The 21,447-nt window shown below is 38.9% G+C and overlaps 2 protein-coding genes across 2 annotated transcripts; one reads left to right on the forward strand and one right to left on the reverse strand.

The window, feature by feature from the left end:
• The first annotated feature begins 9,453 nt into the window (after positions 1 to 9,453).
• LOC108959216 (disease resistance protein RML1A-like) lies at positions 9,454 to 17,170 on the forward strand. Its single transcript, XM_039310778.1, has 7 exons — positions 9,454 to 9,947; positions 10,646 to 10,785; positions 10,900 to 11,333; positions 11,600 to 11,746; positions 11,993 to 12,074; positions 13,305 to 13,987; positions 17,000 to 17,170. Exons 1-7 carry the CDS (start codon positions 9,454 to 9,456, stop codon positions 17,168 to 17,170), a joined length of 2,151 nt encoding a protein of 716 aa, XP_039166712.1.
• Positions 17,171 to 18,043: 873 nt separating this feature from the next.
• On the reverse strand, positions 18,044 to 20,265 carry LOC104441473 (acyl-CoA--sterol O-acyltransferase 1). Its single transcript, XM_039311140.1, has 2 exons — positions 18,571 to 20,265; positions 18,044 to 18,437 (listed from the first exon to the last, which is right to left on the reverse strand). The coding sequence occupies exon 1, from the start codon at positions 20,165 to 20,167 to the stop codon at positions 19,037 to 19,039; it is 1,131 nt and encodes a 376-aa protein (XP_039167074.1). The 5' UTR covers positions 20,168 to 20,265; the 3' UTR covers positions 18,044 to 18,437; positions 18,571 to 19,036.
• Positions 20,266 to 21,447: the final 1,182 nt, after the last annotated feature.

Below are 21,447 nucleotides of genomic sequence, written 5' to 3' on the forward strand. Positions count from 1 at the left end.
TTAATCGAATGACATCACGGATTCTGAATGGAAAAACACCATTTGAAATGTTATATGGCAAGAAACCAAATTTGAACCATCTCAGGGTTTTTGGATGTTTATGTTATGCCACTACAGTCGGACACAAGGATAAGATGGCACCACGTGCCAGTGAATGCGTATTCATGGGATATCCCACCTTAAAAAAGGGGTATCGGATTTATGCACCATCCACAGGGGAATTCTTTATCAGTAGAGATGTTGTCTTTCATGAGAATATTTTTCCCTTTCAAGCTCTTAATTCTTCACCTAAAGGTGAAAAGACAAGGAATTCAACTTTCCTATTAGAAGAAGATGTGCTTTCGGGTGACACATTTATTGCTACTCCTCTACCAAGACCAACTGGTGGATCATCTGCCTTACCAGTTGAGACATCTACAAATCACTCAACTGAAGAGTCCCATGTCGAAGAATCAGCACAGTTAAATGAACTCCCAGAACCAAGCCCTGCTGCAGAAGATTCTTTAATATCACAAGAACCTCTACGGCGTTCTAAACGAGCAGCTCATCCACTAGCTTGGACAAGGGATTACATTTGTGGTTCCTCGAAGTCGTCAGGTACTCGCTATCCCATATCGTCTTACCTCTCATTTGATAGGCTATCACCAGAACATTTATGTTGCATGAGCCGCATTTCTGAAGAAAGAGAGCCGTCTAATTATAATGAGGCCAAAGATGATCCCCGTTGGCAAAAGGCCATGGAGGCCGAGCTACATGCCCTGAACGAAAATCATACCTGGGATATTGTAGCATTGCCTACTCATCGCAAACCCATAGGCTGTAAATGGATTTACAAGATCAAATACAGGGCAGATGGTTCTGTGGAGCGATATAAGCTAGGTTGGTGGCCAAAGGCTTCACTCAGCGAGAAGGTTTTGACTATCACGAAACCTTTTCACCTGTTGCAAAGGATGTCACTATTCGATCCTTTCTATCCGTTGCTGCTTTTCGTGACTGGTCACTGCACCAAATGGATGTGCATAATGCCTTTTTACATGGAGACCTGGTTGAAGAAATCTACATGGATCTTCCACCAGGATTACGGAGACAGGGGGAGTCTAAGGTATGTCGTCTCCGTAAATCTCTTTATGGATTGAAGCAAGCCTCTAGACAATGGTATGCCAAGTTCACCAATGCTCTTATGGCAGCTGGATTTAAACAGTCCAAGTATGACTATGCCCTATTCACCTGGACAAAAGGTATGTCATCTATTTACCTAATGATTTATGTTGATGACATACTTATCATGGGAAATGATAATTTTGCTGTAAAGAAGCTTAAAGAGTATCTGCATTCCACCTTTCATATCAAAGATTTAGGGCCACCTAAGTATTTTCTTGGAATTGAGATAGCTCGTTCAGATCAGGGAATCTCTATCAGTCAGAGGAAATTCATAATGGAAATCATATCAGAAGCAGGATTATCAGGTTGTAGACCAACCATTATTTCCATTGAACAAAATGCCAAATTGACATTTGTCGAATATGATACCGGCACATCTTCCTCTTCTGATGATCCATTGTTAAAAGATCCATTGGGATACCAGAGACTTGTGGGGAAACTCATATATCTCACTATGACTAGGCCAGATATTTGCTATGCAGTGCAGACCCTCAGCCAGTTTATGCATAGTCCGAAGCAATCTCACATGAATGCAGCCTTGAAAATTGTGAGATATTTGAATACATGTCCAGGATTGGGGATACTCCTTTCTCGGAAATGCAACATGAAGATGACGGCTTATTGCGATGCAGATTATGCCACATGTCCTATGAGTAGAAGATCCATTACTGGATTCTGCATCAAATTTGGGGAATCATTACTCTCATGGAAGACGAAGAAGCAATCTACTGTATCTCTATCTTCAGCTGAAGCAAAGTATAGATCTATGGCCAAGACTGTCTGTGAAATAGTTTGGCTAAGAGGCTTACTTCAAGACCTCGGAGCACGAGTTGAAGGACCAACTACACTCTTTTGTGACAATGACTCGGCACTCAAACTCGCAGCTAATCCTGTATTGCATGAGAGGACAAAACACATAGAAGTTGATTGTCATTTTACTCGAGAGAAAATCCAAGAAGGAGTGATCGAAACAAAGGGCATCAGGACTTCAGAGCAACTAGCAGACATATTTATTAAGCCACTCTATCAAAGACAACATACATATCTTCTAAGCAAGCTTGATGTCTTGGACATCTACAAGCCACCAGCTTGAGGGGGAGTGTTGGAAGATATGATTTCTGAGATCATACTCAATTATCGATAAATAGGAAATTATGTTTAATTTAGGATTAGAAAGATAGAGGAATATCTTTTTTCCTTTATCAATTTCTTGCTTTCCTTTATTAATTCCTTGCACTGTAATTAAATACAGATTGTACAGAACACAAAATATACTGAATACACAGAAAAGCTTCTTCCTCTTGATAATCTCCCTGGTCTTCTGACAGAGTCCTTACACTTGCTTATCCCTCTTTCTAGCTATATCTGTACTTGTGAAAAAGCGATCCGGCCTTTCATACTTGCGATGTTGGATGCGAACATGAGCACATGTAATTTGCAACTTGATGATGCTCATAAGTGAAGAAGCAGAGAGAAACATTAGCTCAAATCGTCCAAATATAAATTGTTTTTAATTCTTATTTTTACTTCTCAAAGATTAGAGGAAAAGTAGGTGTCATGATTCAAACACAAAGGAAAATCAAACTGGACCAGAACATAAAAGTTTCCTTAAAATATATATATATATATAGAGTTGGTGATGGGAACGAGCAAATTATTACATGGCCGACCAAAAAAATAGAGTTGGTCGACAAAATGCCCCATATTACGGTCATTGCCCGGCACGGGCAATGGCGTTTCCTTGACACTACTCGATTAATTTGAATCTCTGTAGTTTGATATATATTTTCACACACGGTGTTGGATCTTTGATATTCTTGTATTACGCCCAAAAGCATCTTCTTCAGCATTACCAGGGGAAGAGAGAAATATCAATTAAAGCGACTATGGCTAGCTGAGACGCAGGAAGTTACCGGGAAAATGAGTTGCAGGTCTTCGTGAGCTTTAGAAGTCCCGTTACTCACCACCAATAGCATCTGACTTTATGGTCTTCGTCGTGATATGTTACGACTATCTGCTTTAACTAATTTCTCAGAGGCCCATGGCATTTGATTGATTTTCCTATTACTACTCCGTTAATGAATGACAAAGAGAGAGGTCCAGGCACAGCGTTACTGATAGCAACTCCTGCAGTTATAACATTAGTAACCCCATTAAGTTCTCATTTTCATCTCAGCATGAGGAGCTATATTCATACATTTTTTTTCTGGATAACAAGAGACAATCCAACTTTCACTTGGACTTAATAATCCATTCGGATGTGGGCAAAAACTTAGTTCGCACATGTCGAGGTAATCTCCACCACACGATGAAGAACGTGGCCGTACAGATCGGTTTTAGCGTGAGAAGAATACCAAAATATTAACACATGCTCAGTGGCATCCAAAGCAAAATAAAAAGCAAACAGTTAGACCACGTAACTAATCATTACTCGAGAATACAAATTTGTTTTTATGTTGTTCTTACATATTTGTTGAAAAAGAATTGACGAACATTTGTCGTCGTAAAGTAGTAGAATTGAGACAATTCATGGTTCCATCAATTGTGCAAAGATCAACGAGAAGAACCATTATAAGTTCCTCAAGGAGCCACAGATCACTTATTTATAATACACTCATTTCATCTTAATTAATAGAATGTAACGCGTGCCACACGTGTTAAGATACTAGTGTGTCACGCGTGTTAAGACAACATATGTTCTTGACACGTACGTAAATCAAATATGATTAAACATGATTTTGTGGATTCTTTGTTTGAGTGTTATTAAGTAAAGGATACTTTTGTAATTTTCAAGAGAATCATAAAAAATAATAATAATAATAATAATAAGAAGAAGGAAACTGACAATTTCTCTTTTTAATCATACATAATGGGACAATTTATTATTTATCAAATCGTTTGTAAAATTATCGAGTTTTCTTCAAAATGTAATAAAAAACACTCGTTTGAGAAAGAGAGAACAAACAAATAACAAAATAACTATAGATAAAATAGCAATGAAAATTGAAAAGTAATCTGAATGGACGCCCGGTGGGGGGGGGGAGAGAGAGAGAAATAAAAAAAATTGTGTAAAACAGCAATCAAAATAGAAAAGTAATAATATATGGAATCAGGTAAACGTATAATCTATTAAAGTTTGGTTGGGAAATGACATAAATGATTTATGAATTTTGATCCAATATGTAATGTTGTTCAAGAATTTTTAATTTGTTCAATGTAAATTCTAAATAGTTGATAAATGTTCAATTTAATTCGTAATATATATGAAAGTATTTAATGTTGGAAGCACTATTCGAAATCATGTATTTCTTTAAGTGTTTGATTGATTGACTCTATTAATGATTAATCACTATTTATTGAAAGAAAGTTTAATCCAAAGGTTTAAACTTAATAATGAAGATAGATTGCATCAATATAAAGAGTATTTAAGTTCATTATCAAGCAACGCAAAATAATATTTTAATATTTAATTCTAAGAAAAATGAAGCGTCTGGAATTTGTGGGATCAACATAACGTTTCGAGATTGAACCACAAAAAGTTATACTGGTTAATTGAAAACCTAAATGGGTTGCATGAGTATGTTGTCGAAATTCACGTCATTTAGCTTTGGAGATCGCAGCTCTCCACGAGGAAGGTGGACATTTGCTAAATTCGTAGTTCAAATTCTAAAATTAAATTGTCTCTACGTCCGTATTTCCGAATTTAAAAAGAGAAAAAAAAAATTCTAAAGTTGATTGTCAGCTTGTGGAGGAGGCCTTCTCTTCGATAATGTCAAGTTAGATTGTCCCCGACAGCTCAGTTTTCAATCTTTATTTTATCATAAATAACTTTTTCAGATTCAGAATTGCTGAAATCCAAGAACAAAAGAGAGACCGAGAGAATCCAGTCAAAATTTGGAGACGGACAAAGACCACGTAAATAAAATTTCAAGTCATCCTAAAGAGAAAAAGTTACGGAGGCCTTTTTATGAGCCGACCATCGCTTGTGCAGGTCCACTGCTTGTAAAATAGTGTTTCGGGCTATATATATGTACTAATACTTACCTTCAAATTACTTTGGAGCAATTACTTTCCACCTAATTGACATTTTGTTGGTGGACGACACACTCAGAATCATAGTGATTTGGCTTTAACCTAATAATGCTAAATAATAATAATAATCACGTCACTTGTGAATGGTCGATTGGAGGCGAAGTTGACGGGGATTGCATTAGTGGAAAATTATAAAGGCAAGTATGGATGCAATGCAAGGATGGTTTACATGAGTAACATTGATCTTCACAAGCAGTAAGTTCGTTTTATCAATTGAATTTTCGGCAAGGAACTTGGGTGTTACTTTAATACGGGAAGCCCTTGTTAAGAATAAGGCCATTAGGCCTCTTAGAAATAGGGCAAATGGAAAATGGATGAGGATTACATGTGCTGATATTAACATGAGTTCTATACATCGTGCCTAAGTCCTTATACACTAGAAAGAAAACAAAAAATAAAAATAAAAATTGCCAAAGGCGAGAACGTGGATTTTCCAATTCTGAAAATCGCCTTTGATTTTCGAAGACAACAAAAGCCATCTCTCCCAAATTCTAGAACCTGTAATTTGGTTTCTTATTTATTATGAATTAAGTAAGATTAGAACCGCCACATATCCTAACACAAAATAGGAGAAAATGCCTATATATGTATCTAAGTAATTTTTTTTCTTTAACGAAGGACGTTATGTAAAGAAATAAATCTAGATACTCAAGAATGAAAATACGATAAGAAAATGAATCTCTCCTGCGTCTATCTCTCGGATTTTTCAAATTTGGATTTTTCCTCTGCCTTTACTTACCAATCCACGAGAATCCCCGTTCAACTCCTTCCTCTCTTGATCTCGCCAGTCCTCCATTCCTTTGAGTTGACCATATCCCCCATCCCCTTTCCTTGTGTCTTTCACTTAAAGTCGCATATCTTTTCCAAGTTAGATGCCCGATGCGGCATGCTACTTTTAAATAAGAACGTCCCTAATTTTTAAATGTAGATGAACCCGGTAAAGAAAGAGATTGCAAGACCATGCGGCATTGATATTTTCATTTAGGGTTAAATTGTGATGTCATTGACAGATTCAATCCCTCATGTTCATGAACTGCGAAGAGATCTTCTTTTTGATGAAAATTTAGGTGTCAAACTACGGTGAAAAAAGGGATTCCTAAGATTTGTTTTGCTATTTTCCTATAGTGGAAATTTCAATAATACGTTCAACATATTACATTGGCACAAGTGAACAGAGCTAAACCTTCAGAAGCTACGCAAGGACCTCCGAAATCAGATCAGGGACCTTGGTTCAAGAAGCAAGTTAGCACGAGAACGCGGGGCAAGGGTGGTTCAAGAAATGGAGGCCGGACAACAGGAAGAAGTATTGTACGAAGGAGAGGAAGAAGGTGTAAGATGATGGGATTGAAGGTATAAAGCAGAGAAAGTGTTGTACCGATGTCAACTATTGTTTCCCCTGTCGATGAAGCATATTTCTGTGAAATGACATGGTTGAACTGAGACCGTTCATGGTCCATCAAGTGTGCGAAGATCAACGAACAATTGTAAACTCCTTAAGGAGAGGGGGAGAGAGAGAGTAGGGGTGAGCATTGGTCCAAGGTCAACCCTGAACAGACCCTGGACCAGCCCAACCCTGCCAATCCTAGTCCAATTCCCAGGGAGATTGAGTTAGTCCTTGGTTCTAGAATTTCTGGACCAGTATTGTACGGATCGGTCCTCGATCCTAAGAGTTCCGGTTAGTCTAATCTGGACCAATCTTGACTATATATAAAATATCATTTATAATTTTTTTATATAGAGAAAACCTTATAATAAACGACGTCAATAACATTAAATAACTCTTTAGTAAAAAGTTCAAGTAATTTTATATTATTTTTTAATAACTTAAGTTTTTAATGTCTTTTATAGCGTCAATAGTCATAATTTACGAATGAGGAAAATGTTTTTGTGATGAATCCTCACGGCATCCAAAAATGCACCTTATGACATCATCATCTAGTATTTGTTCTCTTATGTCTTATTTATCATCTTAGTCTTCAATTTGCTAAAATCGAAAAAAAAAAAAAAAAAAAACTTCTCTGCTCGACACTCGACACTCGTCTCGCTTGCTTTGGCTCACTCTTGCCACTCGTTGCTCAAGTCGCTTGTTGCTCGATTCCCACTTGGCTTATTACTCCCCGCTTGACATTCGATGTTCATTCTGTTCGACGCTCACCTCACTTGACCCTCACCGCTTGCCTTTCTTAGCTGACCTTGCTCATCATCGAACCCATTGGGTTGGTACGGTCCTCGGTTGCCCTTTCAAGGAATACAAAAAATGAAATAAAAAATTATTAATTAGTCTTGGGTTGACCTTGAAACTGGACCAAACTCATTGGTCAGTCCTGTTCTCAATTACTTTTTTAAAGAGTATAAAAATGAAATAAAAAATTATCAGTTGGTCCTAGATTAACCTTGAAAACGGACCGAGCCCATTGGTCAGTCCGGTCCTCGGTCCCAAGCTCAATAGGGTCGGTCCTCAGTCCCAACAATTGAGGACTAATACTGTGCGGATTAGTCCTAGGGTTAGGGTGTGGACCGGCTCAACTCGGATCATGCTCACCCCTAAGAGAGAGTAATATAAAAAATTATCTGTGTAGAAAAGAAATAAACACAAAGAAGTAATAGTACATGGAAAAATTAAGGAGCTACAAGAGAGAAAGAGAGAGAGAGTAATACAAAAATTATAAAAATCATCTATGCATAAGAGAAATGAAAACAAAGAAGTAATAATACATGGAAAAATTAAGAAAGTCCGATTCCTTGGCTTCGGTGCATCGCATGGCATAATCACCACCGTCCTTTCTACCCGTTGCACAATGAAAGGGGTAGAGAGAGAGAGAATTCAAATGGGGCTTGCAACCTATGCAACCTATGTAGCAGCAACATGGACATGCGACACATAACACGACACGACATGCTAACACATTATTTCTAAAAAAAATAGAGAATTTCGACACGATCCGACACATTATATATTAAATATATATATGAAAAAATAAATAATAAAAAGAGCATAGAATTAATCTATACTAAAAATATTAATTCAACATTTGTTAATATCATTCATTGTTTTAATTTAACAAATATTGAATAAGAAATTCAAAAATTGCAAACACAAAAGAGTAAATTTGAAGGAATATGTCATGTTTTCTTACACTTGTCGGAAATTAGTTAGATTTCTTATAGTCCCAGATAGAGTTCGAGTTCATGATATAGGCTGGCTTGGAGTTCCTCTGCAAAACAAGGTTCGAGAAAATGAAAATCTCGGACAAGAACTCTTGAAGTACGACCAAAAGAAAAGGAAATAACTAAATTCGCCATGGAAAATGTAAGAGGTAACTCACAAGCTAATGACATAGACCAAAAGAGATAACTCACAGGCAACGCCTGCAAGAGGTGGAAAGAAGCCAAAAAAAAAAAAAAAAATCACAACTTTAAGTCTACAAAAGCGGCGGAGCGACACTAGTGAGAAGAGGAGCGTTCCATCGTTACTCACGGGAATGTCAAAACTTATAAGTGAGAAACTTGAGAGTGAGAATTTTATTATTTCCCCTTTATTTTTGTTATTTTCATTATTTTTTCATATATTTATATTTTGACCCCTCAAGTATTGAATTTTTTTATAATTGACCCCGTGCATATCGGAATCGCGTGCCGGAATTTCGGACTCGTGTGTCGGAGTGTGTCGGGAAGAGTCAACCACGTGTCGGATTTGCCGACACTCGTTGACTGCATGTTGGAACGTGTCGGAGCGTGTTGGACACATGACAGAGTGTCAAACACGACACGAAGGCCTTCGAAAAGTGTCGGTGCTTCTTAGCCTATAACTACATGCTCGTTTGAACAAGCCAGCAATGTCATATATAAAATATATTGTAAATATCTACCCATGGCTTATGCATATGGGGCCCAGCAACCGTATGCAAGTTTGCTAACTACGTTTTGTCACCTCTTTGGTGCCTTCTTTTTTTGTTTTTTTGTTTTTTTGTTTTTTTTTTTTTTTTTTTCAAATTTCTCATAGACCAATAGCATTTGTTTTTATGGTCTTCTTTCTTCTTTTAAAAATTACGACTTCCTACTTCAACCATTTCTCATCCACCCATAGCATTTGATTAGTTTTCATATATCTACTCCATTATTTCTTCACACCGTGCCTCTTTCTTTGTTAAGAACATTGGCACACAAAGAGATCTGTTTAAGCTGAGCAAACTTACTACTATGGCGAGCTCAGATGAAGGAAGGTTGTTGGGAAGCGAGTATCAGGTGTTCCTAAGCTTTAGAGGACCGGACTTCGGCGCTAGATTTACCAACCACCTCTATCATAGCTTGATCGATGCTGGAATTTGTGTCTTCCGAGACAACGAAGAGCTCCGTGTCGGTGAAAGGATCGATGGATCGCTTCGGCAAGCAATCGATAACACCAAGATCTATATACTCATACTCTCTCGGAACTACGCTTCAAGCCAATGGTGCCTTCGTGAGCTTGTGCAGATCGTGGCAAACACCTCCGGCTCGGGAGGCAATAAAGAGATCCTACCTATTTTCCTCGATGTGGAACCTAATGATGTTAAGCTGAAAACTCTGTTGTATGAAGATGCCATACTCAATTTGAAGCATGAGAAGAAGTTGAGCGATGAGGAAGTAAATGAGTGGAGAAAGGCTCTAATGCATGTTGATGCGATCAAGGGGTGGGAAGCGAAGAAGTGTATGGGGTAAGCATATTGCTTTCAAGATGCTTGTCTCCCCAATTTTCGTTATCGCTCGAATCATAGAGGTATAAATTTCAGTACTATTAGGGACTTTCATTATAGTAATACTAAACGAGGAACCTATACTACAATTGTCAAAAAAAGAAAAATGTGAAATTGATTAACAAGGTCATCTCATCAAATGGGCGAATAATCATACTAATAGCTACATAGCTATATTAATATTTGATTATGGGCAGTGGCAGAAAAAAAAAGAATGGGCTACTGAAATGTCATGCTCATTGCTATCTGATCATTTAATCTTGCAATACAGAAAACATTTCTCCTCTTGAATACACGGTGTTCAATTTCTATAGTCGTTGCTTGAACATCAATCACAAAATGTCAATTTCAAATTCATAAATATATCTATTTTGCATGAAGTTATTAAAATAGTCCCAAGATTGTTAAAATCTCGTGTTTAAATCAAATCAAATTTCGGGTTTTGACATGGTGCACGCGTTGCAAGTGCATAAGCTGTGTGTTTTGAAGTAATGTTAATGTCCAATATGGACTCTTAGAAGATCATTTCGAGATCTTTAAGGTCCCATTATCTGTCCGAATGTTATGTTTTTTATTCGGTGCTTAAATAAGATAACTTCTAGCTAGGTAAACGCGATTTCGCATTTTCTCCCAGTAAAAATGATTTTCCATTGTGGCAGCCATGGCGAGCTCATCAAATTGGTAGTTGAGGAGGTCGTGAAAAAGCTGAAGACAAAACATAGATTGGTGACTGAACATTTAGTTGAAGTTAAAGATCAAGTAGCGGCAGTAAGTAAATTGTTAGACATCGACTCCAGCGGTATGCGACTCATTAAAATTCATGATATGGGCGGTATTGGTAAAACGACAATCGCCAAAATTGTCTTCAACCAAGTCTCTTCTCATTTTGGAAAGTGTTGTTGTTTCCTTGAAGATGTCCGAGAGAAGTCATCAAGAACTAATGGCTTAGTTGAGTTGCAAAAAAAGTTACTTTCTGAAATCGGCCATCGTGCAGGAATAATGGCCATTGATGAAATTGCTTATGGAATGGAGAGGCCTGGAGACATACTTTGCAATAAGAAAGTCCTCATTGTACTTGATGATGTTGAGAATAGAGAACAAGTAGAGACATTAGTTGGAGAGAGAAATTTGTATCCAGGATCTAGAATATTGATAACAACTAGAAATAAGGATATTAACACCCCAAAGTATCAAATTTTAGATTATGAAATGGAGGTGATGAACATCGATAGAGCGCTTGAGCTTTTCAGTAGGCATGCATTTGGCAGTGTCTCTTCTCCAAATGATTATAATGATCTTTCAAGGGAAATTGTATTAGCTACCGGGAGACTTCCTTTGACTCTTGAAGTAATTGGCTCATTCCTTTGCCGCAAAAAGATGATAGAACAATGGAAAGAGACATTGGACCAGTTGAGAAAAGGAGATTTCAAGAATGTCTATGAAAAGTTAAAGATCAGTAATGATGCCTTAAGTTTCAAGCAAAAACAAATTTTCCTTGATATTGCATGCTTTTCATCGGTCGGGATAAGACAGATGCAATTTACATGTGGGAAGATTGTGACTTTTTCCCACACTCTGGAGTTGAGAAACTCATTAGCTTGTCTTTGGTAAAGATTTTGGAGAACAATGTGTTTTGGATGCACGATCAACTCAGAGATCTTGGTAGGACTATTGTTCGCAAGGAAAATCCATTGAATCCCAGAGAGCGTAGTCGAATATGGACTAATAAGGAGGCCCTTGATGCAATACAGACAAGAGAGGTAAAGCAATTCTAGAGGAACTGATAGTTTCTGACAATAATACCTCTTCACAGACTTAGGATGCTCTATCTTCTTCTTGTTTTTATTATAATTATTATTATTATTATTATTATTATTATTATTATTATTATTATTATTATTATTATTATTATTATTATTATTATTATTATTATTATTTCCTTTATAATACTTTTCCTTTTATGAAATAGAGTACCAATATGACTCATTTCCCGTTCTTGTATGCAGATAAAAAAGAATGTTCAAGCACTATATCTTGATATAGATCCACGAGATTCCCCTAACGTCATTGTTCAAAGTGAAGAGATAGGTAGGTTTGAACATCTAAGGCTCCTCAAGTTAAGTGGAGGAATCTTTGTTGGCAACTTTGAAAATCATCTTACTAAATTGAGATGGTTGTCTTGGAAATTTCCTTCGGGAAAAAATGAATGGACTAATTTGTACCTAAGGAACATGGTCATTCTTGAACTTTCAAGCAACCTTTACTTAGATGACTCGAGATTACAGGACTTAATCCAGGTATGTATTCTAGTCTATTTATTTGAAAGTAATATATGATTGTTCATACATTGAATGTTGCATTAATTTTGACAGATGGCAAGAAAATTGAAAGTTCTTTCTCTTGTAAATTGTGCTAAAATAAACGGAACACTGGACTTCTCCGGATGCCCTAATTTAGAGAGGCTCGTTTTCTGCAGTTGTTCCAATTTGCGGAAAATTGATGGCTCTATTGGAAAGTTAAAGTGTCTGATTGACCTGAGGATTTTGTATTGCGAAAGTATGGAATATTTGCCCAAAGAAATTGGTGACCTAGTGAATTTGAAGCATTTCACTATAAAGTATTGCGCAGTGCGTAATTTACCACATTCCATATGGAAGTTGAAATCATTATGTGAGGTGTATTTTACAAAACCCAATGAGGCATTAGGTGCACCATGGGAGTTACCTAGAGATATTGGAGTACTTCAGAATCTGGAAGTGCTTGAAGTGGATGATCCTTATTTAAAAGGTCAAATTCCTTTGGGAATCGGAAGATTGCCCACTCTAAGAATCCTAAAATTATCGGGTACTAATGTTGGTGAAGTTCCAAAGACCATTAGCATGCTTCCTTGCCTACAAAGTTTGAAGTTGAAGCATTGTGATAAGATTCAAAAGTTGCCTGTGCTCCCAATAAGTTTAACCCATCTAGAAGTGTCATCTACATCATTGTGGGTGGTCCCCGATCTCTCAAATTTGACTAATTTGATTGAGTTGGAACTACGTGGAGCAAGAGAAGGCAAACTTTGTACCGGTGAATTGTGGTGGATTGGAAAGTTATCCAAACTAAAAAGACTGAGCTTAAGACTTAACAGTGTCCATGCTCCTGCGGAGCTAGGTTCCCTACCTCAACTTAATGTATTTTATATGTCTAGATTGGACTTGCAAATCTGACCGCAACTTCCCTTGTCTTTGGAAAAGCTGTACCTTGATACTTCCAATTCAACTTTGTCAAACTTGAGAAATTTGTCTTTTTTCTGCCTTTGCGAGTCGCCAATGCAAGAAATTCAAATTGATGGGTCTCAAGTTCCATATCTAAGGGAGTTGCACGTGGCGCAGTGTGAAGCCCTTGAGAGCATCAGGCTATCAAGCATGAGAAAGCTAAAAGATGTTGAGGTGGGTTGTTGCGGAAAGCTAATTGAGATCCAATTTTCTTGGGCGTCCGAATCACTAGAGCATTTGTCTATTTATGATTGTAGGTCCTTCAAAAGGCTAGTTTGCATGGGGGAAGCGGGGCATGATAACAATGAGACCGCTAATGAGATGATTAGTTGTGAAGGGAGACTAATCATTTCAACGAGAGCCTTAAATCAGCTGCGACGTTTCAAGCTGCGAGATAACAACGAGATATTCGAGATTCACGTTGTTGGTAGCTCGGCATCGTGGGAAGTCTTCAGTGTTTTCAGTTGTCCTTCGCTGCGAAGTCTTCGTGGTTTACCAAACTTAAAGAACCTTCGGTATTTATCATTCTTCGAGTGCAGTGGCCTACAGGTTGTCGAGGGCCTCGACCAGCTAGAGTGTTTGAAGGAGTTAACGGTTTGGGATTGCGAATCTTTGGAAAGGTTGATTGACCTGTCAACCACCAAATTGCCAGATGATTGCCACTTACACATCGACCATTGCAAAAAATTATGTGGGTTTGAGAAACGATTTGTGGGCCCCTTCCAGTCTTACAAGCGTGATAAGGTGAGTCTAGACCATTCTCTCTCTCTTTTATCTTTGGTCTTGACGCGGCCATGCCCAAACATGAATTCAACCTTTCAAGCAGATTTATAATAATTATGCGAAATCGAAAAACAAAATAAATGAGATCTGGTCTCATTTATTTTAAACCCATTCAACACAGGTTTGTTTTGTTCTGCGCTCGTGTTTTTTCTCCTCCCTTTTTTTTTTCTTTTCCTGTTTTCCATTTTCCGTTTTCTCTCCTATTTTGTATATTAGAAATTTCTATATTTGCACAAATCTATGGGACAAGGTCAGTTTTTATCACAAATGATTGAAAAAATTTCAATGTCTAGGGAAAAAAAAAGAATAGCTCGGAGTTTCTTATTAAATGCTCTTATCATTATATATAGAGTGGACTATTTAGTTTAGCGCAGGTTTTACAAAGTATACTCCACTTTATTGTCCATTTCTTACTTAATACTATTCATTATGAAATGAGTATGGCGATTTGTGATTTCAACCGAAAGATAGAACATTAAAAGAATTGGATACTCAGTGCAGAACTCAAAACAATTTAGCTAACATAGACGTTACAAGAACATAGTTTATGTGGTCCACCTATCCACTAATCAAGTGACTTTTGTCCCTGACTGAAATGAGTGTTTCTTGAATTTGCATGTGGTTAGGGTTGGCCAAGTAGGAGGTGTGTTCCAAAAGCACCTCAAATACTTATTTAAGATTTTACAGTTTGATTAAAAGCCACTTCAAACAGGAGCAGGAACGGAAACAGGAACAGGAAAGCCACTCCGAAGAGGAACAGGAAAGCCACTTCGAACAGGAACAGGAAAGCCACTTTGAACAGGAATTTGAACCGAGGAGAAACCTGGGCAGAGTGTGGTTCCAATGCCTGAGCTTCAGCAGTTTGCTGCATTGCCTCCTCCCCTGTTTTTTCCCCACTGATTAAAAGCCACTTCAAACAGGAACTTAAGCAGAGGAGAAGGCGGGGGAGAGCGTCTTTCCAACGCCAGAGCTTCAGCAGATTGTGATGTTATTTGTGGGTAAAGATGGGAAGCTGGCCGATTATTTGACAGCGGAACAGGAGAGGCCCGTCTCAAAGAAGTCAGAGGACGCTCGCCATCGAGTCAGAACGAAGTTGGCCAAAAGCAGAGCTAGACTGTACAGGAACACTCGAAATGCAATGGAGGGCGTACTTGTCCATTCGAGTGATCAATGCCAATGGCGTCTAGCAAAGCAAACCCAGAAGATGTCACCTTTGGCCAGGAATAAAGGCCCTCTTGTCCATACTGTATTTGCGGCCTGTCTTTTTTGCCTAGAACGCATTCGGTTCTTTTAATTCGTCTTTCCTTTTAAGCTCGGGCTTTGGAACCCCTGTGCACTTAAAATAATGTGGTCTTTCTTCGATTTTCAGACAGTAGCTTCATAGATGATTCAAAACTAGAGAGCTTAATCAAGGTGTGTCATGCTTTTCTCTATTCTATCTAACTAGTTTGTGATCACTCATCTGATGAATAGTGGCGTTCATTTTTTTTACAAACGGCAGTAAAAGGGAAAGTTCTTTTTTCTTTTACATTGTTCTCACTTAATCGGAACCTGCGGCTCCTTTGGATGCTCAAATTTAGAGGCTTATTTTCTAACATTGTCCCAATTTGAGAAAAATAGACAGCTCTATTGGGAATCAAAGTATCAGACCAACTTGATGTCGGAGGTTTGTTTGTCAAAACAAACTAAGTGTTTTTTCCTTGTCCCACATAAGAAAAGTGGGAGGGAGTGGGCCAATTTAAAAATGTGAGATTTCCTTTTTCTAGTTAAAGGAATGATTGGGTGAGGTTAGACCCAACCATATTCACATGCGGGTGCGCAAATAATTGCATGATTATTTGGCCCACTTAGCACGCCTGCATGCTGCGGTTTAATTAGCACTAATCCATTTGTTATTTTTTTATATTTTTAATTTTTAATCAATTCAAAGGTTGCTTTTTTAATTTGAGAATTTTCATAAATGAAATATAAAATGAAAATTGAAATTCTATTTAAAAAAGAACTATTATTCCTAATTTTTATTTGTGTTTTTTTTATACAACTTTTGGAAAATTACTTATTCAGTTTGCAACTTTTCCCGAAGGGTTGCAATTGTTCGGTTTTCGACTTCTTCGAAGAGTCGCATTTGTTTGTCCAAACAATTTTTCTAAATGACGTGTTTGTTCATTTTTGGCAATTTTCATGAAGAGTTGCAAGACTATTTTATATATATACTCGTTATTTTTTGGAAAAACGAGAGTGATAATTTTTCATCTTTTCGAGCTTTCTATTTGAAAAAAACTACAGCTATTCTTTCAATTGTTTCCTAGAGAGACCCTGAAGAAATACTAGAATTGCTATCTAGTATTCTCATTCGAGACTTTGTTGTATCCTAGAGGATTTTTGTCCGTGACCATTAGCAACGTTATGGAACAAATAAATCCTTAAAGAAAGTGATATCACGCCTCAAAGTCCAACTTGAATACTCTGAATATCCATCTTCATTCTTTTACCCAATTCGAAACCATATTTTCACAACACTTGAATATCAATGGTTGCCATCATCTTGAAGATTCGCCTAAAGAAATCAAAGACCTTGTGAATCTTCGGTGCTTGACTTTAGGGTGGTGTTGTTGAGTAAAGAAACTACAAGATTCCATATGGAAATTGAAATTGTTACATACGATGTAGTTTTCGGCCGAGTAATTTGAATCAAATTCATCTTCAAACGATGCATGGCAGTTGCCTATTGCAATGGAAATGCTCGAAGTCATGACTCAAAATTTGAAAGGTCAACTTCTCCAGAATCGAAAGTTTTGCCCTTTTTTGAGAATCTTATACTTGTCGTGCCCTTGCATCAGTGAAGTTCTAGCGATAGATAGTATGCTTCCTTACCTGCAAACACCTGAGTTAAAAGTATGCAATAAGATTCAGGATCTGCTGACACTTTTCGCAAGTTTAAACAATCTACTAGTGTTGTCTATAACATTGCAGGTAGTCCTAGTTCTCTCGAATTTGACTAGCTTGGTTCAGTTCGACCTATCTAATGGTTCTAGTTGGAGAGAAGGAAGCAAAATTCGCCAGTTAGTAGGGTGGACTGGGAGGTTATCCAGACTGAATGAGCTGAGCTTGAATCTTCTCAATGTCCCTGCTCCTACTAAGTAGGCTTCCTTGGTTAAAGAATCTTCATTTGTCAAGGTTGGACCTGCGAAAACTTGTGCAACTTCCTCCACCTCTGTTAAATTTAAGCCTTGACCACTTCAATTCAACTGTGTCACTCTCATCCAAATTAGAAGATTTGTGAAGTCTAGAGCTCCCACGGTCTCAAGTGCAAGAAGAATACTCAACAGCCTTCAACTTCAAAATTTAACAGAGTTGGTTCTGAAAAGCTGTCAATCCTTTGAGATATTCATACTATCAAAAATGAGGAAGCTCAAAACCAGTCCGAGTAGAATATTGCTCAGAGCTAGTTGAGATCCAACTTGCCGGGCTGTATGACTCATTGGAAGCATTTTCTAGCATGTGGTGTGAGTCCTTGGGAAAGGTTAGCTTATACGGGTGGAGTCTGCAAATGAGTCGATTATTTGTGGAGGGACTCTAATTTTTCTGTCGCGAGTACTAAATAAGCTTAAAAAGTTTCTGCTTAGGGGTTGCCCGAAGGTACTCAAATTCAAGAACTGGGTACATTGGAAAAGGGGGAGGGTCGGACGTCTCGGATTATTGTTAGGCGGAAAGTGTTTGTGATTGCGATGGGCTGCAGGTTGTCGAGGACCTTGACAAGCTACAGTTTTTGAATCAGTTAACCATTCATCGCTGCGGATAAGTAAAAACGTAGATCGATGTATCACGAACAGAATTTCCTAAGGATAGCAACATAGATATCTTCGACTGCTAGAAATTTGCTGAGGCTACAATTCGATGTCTCCATCCAGTCTTGCGAACATTATAAGGTGAGTTGAACCTTCTCCTTTCTTTCTTTGTTTTTTCTACTCACCTTTTTTCTTGATGGATAGCAACGATCGCCTAATTCTGTCCCAGGTTGCTTACTCCCGTCTCTATATCACTTATACATAGCAAACATTTGATGTGCTAAAATATGATCTGGTGTTGCCTTTCTACATAGTTTATATGAGGCTTATGTACACGTATAGTCTATCTCCATCTAATAACTTATTCTAATATAGATAACTGGAAAGAGAGATTTGGTGTCTTATGGAATCTAAATGAAATGATTCAGAAGGCCATAGACAATAGTGAACTCAACTTTTGAACACGGACAGATCAGTTGTTCGGAACCCCGGTCTAGTGTGAGGTGGGGGGCATCTTGGGTGATCTTCTCAGCTGTTGGGCTTCGGGCTTTTACGGGTTTTGGGGAACCATGGCGACCCCGATTGTGGAATTGTGCGCTCTTAGAGAGGGTCTGAGACTTGCTCTGCAATGTCATATATTCACAATGAACTTGATGCAAGAAATCCTTCATGACAGGTTTCTTAATAAAACAACATGTAAAATTAGAATCCGGAACCGCTCTTTTTGGAATGAAGGACTAACTTCAGGAGCTTTACCCAATACCAGACGGAGCGCAGATTTTGAGGCAAATCGCTGTGCTGATTTCATGGCAAAGAAGGGCTGCTTGCAATAGGATAATCGTAAGATCTTAGGGGAACCTCCATTAGACATTTTGAAGCTACTGGAGTTTGACTGTAGGTGCTGCTGTGTCCACGGAGCCGTTACAATTTGCGTAGTACCTTAGTTTCTGCATTTTATGACCACTGGGTCCTCAACCGCTGGTGGAGAATGAAGAAAAGAAGAAGAGAATGATAAAGATCATCTTGTTTTGCCTGAAACAGAGATGGGAATGACAGAGCAGAAAAGAAAATTGATGCGGAAATTTGCATTAAGGAACGAGAAAGGCCTTATTTCAAATTTTATCTGCCCTTTCTTCCATCAAATTTAGGCACAGAATGTCTACTGGGTAACATACCCAACGCCCTTATTAATCAGAATCATGAAATGTCACATCAAGACATTCTACAAAATCCAAGACATCACAGCTCGACCGACATCCTTAAGAAACTCGCCTGCAGCTGCATACTCTTCCAACGCCTTCTTGATGACACCATCCCTCAGGAGCTGTGGAAAAAACAGCCAAGATGCGGTCACCATCACGAATGTGACCGTCATCAGACCCGTCAAAACCCTCGGCAACCGCCACTTCGTGCCACACTTCCTCTTCACCACCACCTCGATCACCAAACATGCTCCGTGGAGCACGAAAAACCACATGACCTCCCAAGTAGGCTTCACGCGTCCCATGTAGAAAAACATCAGCTCGTGCATGAGCCCAGATACCAGGAAGGAGGCCATCACTGCTGGCAGCGCAGCCCACTTGCGCCCGATTGCCGCCGACGCGGCATAGTGGACTGGTTCATATATGGTCACTCGCAGGATGTTGGTGACCATGAGGTTCCACCGCCTGCCCCAGAAGTCTTGAAGTGAAGACGAGAGGTACGGCTCACGGAACTGCGGCTCCAGCTCCATCCCAAAGGCTGCTCGAGCTGTGGCTTGTATGGATGATAAGATCAGATCAAGGGCAAGGTATAGGTGGCAGCTGTAGATTAACAAGATCAGGTTTGGATGGAAATGGTCGCCGTAGTCGTATACACGTAATAGCATCACAAAAAGCAAAGCTTTTGTGGGATAGTTCAGCAGCAAGATGGTTTTGGGTCTAATGTTTTCAGGATTTTGAGGAAGTGGGTTTTCTTTATGATGGCCATTTTGAGGTGAGCGTGTGTGATCTTTGGTGTTCTGTGTCCTCTGTGGTGATTTCTTAAGGGGCGTCCGTTGGATCTTGATGGGTAAGCAAGCAATGGCCAAGAAGCGTGGAAGAGAGATTGGAGGATCTGAAGATAAAGGCCCTTTGCCAAAGGCAAAGAGGAGGAGCTTGGAGTTGCCAAGCCATGAAATGATGAAGCTAGTTTGGCCTATAAGATTCACAGCTGATAGATTGAGAGGAAGATAAAGAAAGAGAGCCACGACGGGAAGAATCGGTAACAGCCTTCTAGTGCCTTTTGGGATGATCCTGCCCACTATGTAGCAATAGCACAGAGACATCAAAGCTGTGATGCATACCTTGAAGAAGTTGTAAATCTCTCCTTCCATGCTCTCTCTCTCTCTCTCTCTCTCTCTCTCTCTCCCCACTCCCTGTTCCTTAATTTTCAGCTGCACTGTCTTTGGATCTCTTCGCTGGACAGCTGAACATGATAAAATATGCGCGAGTTTTATAGTCAGAATATTGACAAGAAAAGGTCAGTCGTATCTTCAATAAGCAAAGGCCTAGTAAGCGGCTTGCCTGCTTCTTTTATTTATTGTTTCTCATCTTAGCAATGCTTAAATGGACCTCTCTCTTTTTTTGTGCAGGAATTAAAAAATGGTCGGTACTTTATTCATTTTATTGCCGCGTGAGATGAACCGGCAATTTTTTATGTTGAATCAACGACCTCAAAGCATGTTATGTGCGGTTGCTTTTGTAATAGGGAAAATGTCACAAATGGTCTCTATACTATTACCTAATGTGCAATTTGGTCCATGAACTTTCAATTGGCTCAATTTGGTCATTGAACTATTAATAAATGTCCGATTTCATCCCTGAACTTTCAAACGGCTCAATTTGGTCCCTGAACTATTTGATAAATGTCTAATTTGATCCCTAAACTTTCAATTGGCTCAATTTGGTCCATGAACTATTGATAAATATTCGATTTAGTCCTTAGTTACTGTTTTTCCTTTTTTCCTTTTTTTTATTTTTATTTTTTAAAATTTTTAAATTTTTTTTTTGCTTCTTCTTTCTTCCTCTCGCCGGCTCCGGTGGAGGGAAGCCGGCTTTCCGCGAGGGCCGCCTCGCGCACGCAGTAAAGGCGGCTCGCCGGCGCCGAGCGAGGGGCTCCCTCGTAGATCCGACGAGGAGCCCTACGATTTGCAAGGGAGCCCCCGCCGGCATCGGGCGAGGGCTCCCTTGCCAAATCTATGAGGGAGCCCCTCGCCGACGCCGCAAGGGGCTCCTCGCCCGACGCCGGGGGGCTCCCTCGCTTGCGTCGGGCCTCCTCGCCGAGCTACGAGGGAGCCCTCGCTCGACGCCGGCGAGGGTGACCCTCGCCGGAGCCGGCGGAGGGAAGAGAGAAGAAGCAAAAAAAATTAAAACATAAAAACTAAAAAAAGGAAAAACAAGAACTAAGGACTAAATTGAACATTTATCAATAGTTCAAGGACCAAATTGAACCGATCGAAAGTTCAGGGACCAAATCAGACATTTATCAAATAGTTCAGGGACCAAATTGAGCCGATTGAAAGTTCAGGGACCAAATTGGACATTTATCAATAGTTCAAGGACCAAATTGAGCCGATTGAAAGTTCAGGGACCAAATTGCACATTAGGTAATAGT

The sequence above is a fragment of the Eucalyptus grandis genome, chromosome 4 (assembly GCF_016545825.1).
Source record: "Eucalyptus grandis isolate ANBG69807.140 chromosome 4, ASM1654582v1, whole genome shotgun sequence".
NCBI lineage: Eukaryota > Viridiplantae > Streptophyta > Magnoliopsida > Myrtales > Myrtaceae > Eucalyptus > Eucalyptus grandis.

Bases quoted from the DNA above. Each gene is read 5' to 3' on its own strand.
- LOC108959216 (XM_039310778.1), top strand. From the start codon at position 9,454: ATGGCGAGCTCAGATGAAGGAAGGTTGTTGGGAAGCGAGTATCAGGTG. The intron at 10,786-10,899 runs GTATGCGACTCA...GTTTCCTTGAAG, and splicing joins GTTAGACATCGACTCCAGCG to ATGTCCGAGAGAAGTCATCA. The intron at 13,988-16,999 runs GTGAGTCTAGAC...ATAACATTGCAG, and splicing joins AGTCTTACAAGCGTGATAAG to GTAGTCCTAGTTCTCTCGAA.
- LOC104441473 (XM_039311140.1), bottom strand. From the start codon at position 20,167: ATGGAAGGAGAGATTTACAACTTCTTCAAGGTATGCATCACAGCTTTG.